Here is a 7,500-nt window from a genome sequence, read left to right as displayed (position 1 = left end):
AACTCATTATACCCCATTGACAAAACATTATAATGCTTCATAATTACATCATTACACATTATAACTCATTATATTATCATTATACCCAACTGTAAAATCCATCATAACTTTTCATAATGAGGTCATTACACCTTATAACTCAAACTGTAAATCTATTATAATGCTTCGTAAATGAAAATCATGTTCGTAATAAAAGTTACAGGCAGAATGTCACATAATACACTATCATTATCTCTCTTTCTCTCTCAGTGGAGGCCGTAGTGGAGTTTGACTACCAGGCCCAGCACGATGACGAGTTGACCATCGCCATCGGTGACATCATCAGCAACATCAGGAAGGATGAGGGGGGCTGGTGGGAGGGCGAGGTGGATGGTCGGAGGGGCCTCTTTCCAGACAACTTTGTCAGGGTAAGAGCACTTCCTGTTTCTACATGACCCTTGACCTCTGTTCAGCTGTTGTTCTGGTCACACACACACACACACACACACACACACACACACACACACACACACACACACATAGAAGTGACCAGTTAAAAGTTTTACACTCCTCTGTATCTGTGTGTGTGTGTGTGTGTGTGTGTGTGTGTGTGTGTGTGTGTGTGTGTGTGTGTGTGCGCGCGTGTGCGCGAGTGTGCGCACACACTAAAGTGTGCAAGTTGCCGTGAATGCTGACACGGCTGGTCGATTTGCTGCGTTGCAGGATGCAGACTACTGAAGCGAACAGGATGCTCTGTGTGTGTGTGTGTGTGTGTGTGTGTGTGTGTGTGTGTGTGTGAGAGAGAAAAGGATCAAATGCACTGTGTTTTCTTGTTTTTGTTGTTATTGTTGTTTATAAAGTCCATATATGGTAAAAGGGCAGAGTGGCCATGACCATAAATGGAAATGTGGGCGTGCCTGTGAGTCTGTATGCTTTCACCACTTATTTATTAATTTATTATTTGTTTATTTATTTAAAGCTAACGGTGAAGCAACGATCTTTATAAATACGTGTGCAGCCATAACACACTCAGAAACGAATGTTGATTTGAAGATGGGCGTTTCTCCGAGTCCATATATGGAACTGAGGCCACACCCACTGGTACACAGCCTACAGAAATGCACTCTGTAGATATTCAGCAAAAGTATGTATTCTCTAAATACTGAGTCAGAGTTACAGTCTGTTCACTCTTCTACACACACACACACACACACACACACACACACACCCACACACACACACACACACACACAGAGAAAAAGAGAAGTCTGAATGAGGGCGTGGCCGGGTTCCTGTCAGCTCCTCATGAAGTTTCTGCAGCATCATTTCCTCTTTTATTGTCTATCAGAGCTGTCAGTGATCATCACATGCTCCATTAGTGACCTGAGCAGATCTGAATCAACACAAAAACAACTCCCGCAACTCGACAAACTGATTCTGATTCAAAGAAACACACACACACACACACACACACAAATATATATATATATATATATATATATATTACATCTCCGCTGTTTTTCCACGTTATTTCTAAGCGTCTTCGAGTCCTTTTTCCTGCCCGTGTGACCACAAGGTTCGAATCAATTCTCATGATAGTGTAAAACCGCTATCCATTAGAATCTCTTATATTATACAAGTTCCTGTTCTCTTTCTGACCTCATGGAAACGTCAAAAATAAAAGGTCACGGTTGCACATGTAACCCACACGACACACACTGCATCTGAAGTAGGAGGAGAAGAAATAGAACAGCAACCTGAGTTGACCATACAGATTTCCCTCTGCAAAAAAGGGGGAAAATGTTCATGAACGTTCATTTCTGGTACAAACATTGAGTTTTGAGTTTTGAGTTACGATTATGAAGAGGCGCGATGTAGCTAAGGACAAGGAACATGTCAGTTGTCATTACTTTTTATTCACACACACACACACACACACACACACACACACACACTTCTGGGTTATTTTCAGTGTTTTTCTGTGTTTCTGGGACGGAGAGGTGCAGTCTATATTTCACTTAAAAATAATTTTTTTTAGAATTTTAGGGTAAGTCTGAACACAGTTACTGTTTCTAGGATCATCTATTAATATTCTATATACGCTAATTAATATTAACCACATGCTCATTGATATTCATTATACACTCATTAATTTTCATTTAACAACCATTAACATACATTTTATTATCATTAATATTAATTAGACACACGTTATTGCTCATTATTCTCTCTTGTTTATTAAACACTCATTTGGCATACTCATTAGTTTTAAATTATTTACTTATCAGTATTCTTTATTCACTCATTAATATATTCACCATATGCACATTAATGTTCATTATACACCTAATAACATTAATTATTCGATCATTAATAAGCATATGGTGAATATTAATGTTCATTAGACACATTCATCTTTAAGATACACTCAATAATGTTTATTATACACTTATTAATGTTCACCATATGCTCATTAACGATTGTTTTTTTCTAGCATTCAGCATACTTAAATCAATTAAATTATAATTAGGCACACACACACACACACACACACACACACACACACACACACACACACACAATGTTTTAGGTGTGAAGGATGGAATCTCAGCTCAGGTTTTATAGCTATTTAAACAAAAATTGTGTGTGAGGTTAGTTTGACATTTTCATCACGAAAAAACCTTGATTTTAGTGTTGAATTATTTCCAGATTAGATATCTGGGAGAAAAGTGGAGGCGGAGTTGGACTGAATTCCTGTGACTCACACACTCGTGAACTTTTCTCTGTCTGCTAGCAGATGTGTGTGTGTGTGTGTGTGTGTGTGTGTGTGTGTGTGTGTGTGTGTGTGTGTGTGTGTGTGTGTGTGTGAAGTGAAAGACTGGTGTACAGTTAAACAGGATGAATGAGAGCATGGGTAAAGGTCTTGCTTCACCTTCACTTTGTTTCTCTTGAGTTTTTTTAAATATACAAATGAACGCAGTCAATAATCCGAAATCCGAACCGTCGTCTCTGATGATTCCACAGTCTGATCCTCCTGCACCCTGTGGGCTGACATTCTTCACTTCCCCTGAAGTTCCCACTGATTAGTGCCTGAAGAACTTGTCATATCTGAGCTCGAAAATAGAAGCAGAAATAAAACAAATACTCTGGTTTGAGTTGAGCGAGTCATTAAAATTCTAATTATTGACCTTTTTACATTCAATTGAAGTGAAAAAAAAATATTTATTTGACTTTTTTTTTTTAAGAAGATTTACTTGTGGCTTTATTGTGAGTTGAATGATAAAAATGGAGCTCAGAAACACATTGATATAAATGGGTTGCACTGCTGTGGAACAAATTGAAAACACACACACACACACACACACACACACACACACACACACACACACACACACACACACACACACATTCACACGTACTGCTCTATTTTTCCTGGATGCACTCAGTCGAGTTTTTTTCTAGCTGTAACGTTCATAAAGTTTGTCTCTTGAGGAAATGGTGTGTGTGTGTGTGTGTGTGTGTGTGTGTGTGTGTGTGTGTGTGTGTGTGTGTGTGTGTGTGTGTGTGTGTGTGTGTGTGTGTGTGTGTGTGTGTGTGTCTCTACAGGTGTTTCCTGTTCTATAGTTTTCCCTGTTCTGTAAATCTCATCACTATCCTGTTTGGCCGACTGTGAAAATCTCTCATATTCATCAACATTCATATAAATATTTATTTAATTCTAATAATGTGAGTTACATTTATATTTATATTCATTTATTATTAATTCAACAAAATAATAAATATTCATTATATATACAAATAAGAAACATTAGATTTGATGATGGTGATGATGAAGATGGTGGTGGTGGTGGTGATCGCATTGATTATGATGATGATGATGATAAAGATGTATTGGTGGTGATTATGAAGATTATGATGGTGGTGGTAATGATGATGATGGTGGTGGTGATGAAGATGGTGGTGGTGATGAAGATGATGATGATGGTGGTGGTGGTGATGATGGTGGTGATGAAGATGGTGGTGGTGATGAAGATGATGGTGGTGGTGGTGATGATGATGGTGGTGGTGGTGGTGATGATGGTGGTGGTGGTGATGGTAGTGATGGTGGTGGTGGTGATAATGATGATGATGATGGTGGTGGTGATGATGATGATGATGGTGGTGGTGATGATGATGATGATGGTGGTGGTGATGATGATGATGATGATGATGATGATGGTGGTGGTGGTGATGATGATGGTGGTGATGGTGGTGGTGATGATGAACTTTTAACTTTCTACTTCTCACATTTTCAAATCAGACTCATTATTTTAGTTTTAATCTATTTGGTGACATCATCATCATTATTTCTTCTCACTGCTCTGCGTTTTTCAGTCCAGTTCCAGCGTGACACTAAAACAGGTAGTAATAATCACTAGTTTTTACTGAAGAACATGTCGGGGCTCAAACTTCTTTACTTTAACTTGAGTGAAAAAGTGCAGTCAGAACTTCAACTTTTACCAGAATCTTCAGTATCTGCACTTCTACTGAGTGAAGGATGTGTGAACTTTGTACTGGATGAAAATGATGATGGTTGTGTTGGTGGTGGTGATAGCATTGATGATGATGATGATGATGATGATGATGATGATGATGATGATGATGGTGATTGAGATTATGATGAAGGTAATAATAGCAGTGATGATGATGGTGTTGGTGATGGTGGTGGTAATTGAGATGATGATGATGCCGATAATTATGATGATGATGATTACTGTGATGAAGATAATGATTGTGGTGGTAATGACAGTGATGGTGATAATGATGAAGATGGTGGATGTGGTGGTGATAATGTGATAGCTTTGATAATGATGATGATGATGATGATGATGATGATGATGATGATGATGATACATATTAAGTCTGTGTATAATTCTGGATCAGAATGTTCTGATATTCGAAAAGTATCAAGTAGAGCATTTGTAGCAGGGTCTTAAGGAACCTCTGTAGAACTATTTTCAAAAGTAAACCAAATACCAAGAAGTTCTTTCAGGTTCTAGATATGAAGAAGAACCTAATCAGTAGTGTGTGTGTGTGTGTGTGTGTGTGTGTGTACACACTGTTGGGGAGATGAGATTACTGAAGGCTTCACTGGAACTCTTTCTAATTACAGAACACTTCACTGTGGGGTTCCGTGGAGAACTTCCTTGCAGGTTGCTGTAACACGTTCTGTCGCTTTAGCCTCGTCTCACCCAGAAAGCATGACGGAGACGATGATTCCCTCTGTGCTGTTTCCGTGGCAACCAGTGTCAGGCTGTGGAGACGCCACAGAAATGATCTGAGTCTCTTGAGACGGCTGACCAGAAGTCTGGACATGTCACACACACACACACACACACACACACACACACACACACACACACACACACACAGAGTCTAGAATCAGCTTTTTCATTTGTCTGTGTACATCATTAGCACAGAAACTGAGCAGGACACTTTCACAGAAGAAAGGGTCATGTGACCCTGTGAGAGGATTCTCATTGGCTTGATATAAACCTATATTGCATCGGGAAAGTTTTCACAGCGCTTCACTTTTCACACATTTTATGTCACAGCCGTGGATTTAATAATTTTCTTCAAAATTCTACATGTGAAACCCTTTGCTAATTTATTTCTTTTTATAAATAAAATAAAATTCACATGTACACTAGTAGTCGTTTGCTCAGTACTCAGTTGAAGCTCCTCTGCAGCCTCAAGTCTTTTTGAGTTTTTGAGGGTTTTTTTAGTTAATTTTAGGCAGTTTCTCCCGTTCTTCTCTGCAGAACCTCTCAAGCTCAATGGGGAGCGTCGGTGCACAGCCTTTTTCAGATCTCTCCAGAGATGTTCAATCCGGTTCAGGTCTGGACTCTGGCTGGGCCACTCAAGGACATTCACAGAGTCCTGTAACCACTTCTTTGTTTTCTTGGCTGTGTGCTGAGGGTCGTTGTCCTGTTGGAAGATGAACCGTGGTACAGTCTCAGGTCCAGAGCGCTCTGTACATTTCTGCATTCGTCTTTCCCTCGATCCTGATGAGTCCCAGTTCCTGCTGCTGAAAACCGTCCCCACAGCATGATGCTGCCACCACCATGCTTCACTGTAGGGATGGTATTGTATTTCCTCCAGACATGATGCCTGGCATTCAGGCCAAAGAGTTCAAGTTTTGTTTTTCATGGTCTGAGAGTCCTTCAGCTGCCTTTTGGCAAACTCCAGGCCGTCATGTGCCTTTTACTGAGCAGTAACTTCCGTCCTGCCACTCTATTCATCCCAAATGTGTTCAGTAGGGTTGGAGCTCTATAGCAGGAGATCTTCCACTCCAAACCATGGAAAGCAGATCTTCATGGAGCTGACTTTGTGCACCAGGGCTTTGTCCTGCTGGAACAGGTTTGGGTCTCCTAGTTCAAGTAAAGGCAATGTTTTATGCTCCTTCATCCAAGAATGTCTTGTACAACTGTGTGTTTCCAAGTTTGTGCAAACATTTGGAGAAGAACCACATATGACCAAAAAGTGTCCCAATACTTTTGGCCTTATTGTGAATATTATATGAATATATTTCGTTTTAAAATTTTTTCTTTAAGAGTTTTTCTGTAGGTTTAATCACAGGAGTTTATTTTGGTTATCTAAGAGGATATGGTTTAACCTGCAAACACTGGCCTCTGTGTGTGTGTGTGTGTGTGTGTGTGTGTGTGTGTGTGTGTGTGTGTGTGTGTGTGTGTGTGTGTGTGTGTTATACAGTGCAGAAGTTTGCAGCTGTGGTTTAACTGTGGTGTCTGAGCTCGAAGCAGGAAGTGTGTGTTTAAAAAGTTCATCACAGATGTTGCATAAAATGTATGCACACACACACACACACACACACACACACACACACACACACACACACACAGACGAAAGAGAAGTAAGTGAAAGATTCATGATGGCCTTTCAATGGTGATGTTGTTCTGATGAACAGCTTAGTGTTTTAATACTCTGTGTGTGTGTGTGTGTGTGTGTGTGTGTGTGTGTGTGTGTGTGTGTGTGTGTGTGTGTGTGTGTGTGTGTGAGAGAGAGAGCTAATAAAGATTTCTTGCACATTATCTTCGCAGTGGTTTATGTTTACTCTCTGTATTTAAATTGAAGCCTGAAGTGGGCGTGGCCAGAACACAGAGGGTTTGATTAGACCTTCGTGACCAGGCTGATACTACAGATGACGCCATGACATTGTTTTAGTTATTTTTACTTCACAAAGCTCATGTGGTGCAACCGTGTGATTTCATGTGCTGATTATAGAAACTGTTAAAAACGTCATATAACTTTTCAAAATAAAATAATTTGTTACAATTTTACGCTCGAAACTTTTGCAGCTTTAAAACTTTAGAAATGTAAACACTTTGTAATGATCTGATTATGATTAAAATGCTTTTGCTGAATATTAATATTCAGTTGCATCACTAAATATAAATGTAGCTGGATGTTAGCCGTGATCAAGTCACTTCTCCGGTGGCCACCAGAGGGCGCTGAGGCACAGAA

The 7,500-nt window shown here is 39.7% G+C and overlaps 1 protein-coding gene and 1 long non-coding RNA gene across 4 annotated transcripts in view; one reads left to right on the top strand and one right to left on the bottom strand.

The window, feature by feature from the left end:
• The window catches only part of LOC310719689, a 154,481-nt gene that overhangs the window by 33,708 nt on the left and 113,273 nt on the right, over nt 1-7,500 (bottom strand). The gene's annotated exons all lie outside the window — the stretch shown is intronic.
• sh3kbp1 (SH3-domain kinase binding protein 1) overlaps nt 1-7,500 on the top strand; it is a 40,419-nt gene that overhangs the window by 10,367 nt on the left and 22,552 nt on the right. For all 3 annotated transcript variants that reach the window (XM_083529629.1, XM_083529628.1, XM_083529627.1), the window contains exon 2: nt 250-407. In XM_083529629.1, coding sequence (XP_083385755.1) covers nt 250-407 — 158 coding nt within the window. The remainder of the gene's footprint in view (nt 1-249; nt 408-7,500) is intronic.

Source organism: Silurus aristotelis (assembly GCF_946808225.1).
Source record: "Silurus aristotelis genome assembly, chromosome: 25".
Taxonomy (NCBI): domain Eukaryota; kingdom Metazoa; phylum Chordata; class Actinopteri; order Siluriformes; family Siluridae; genus Silurus; species Silurus aristotelis.
Note: the sequence above shows the minus strand (reverse complement) of the source record. Positions and strands in the feature narration are given on the sequence as shown.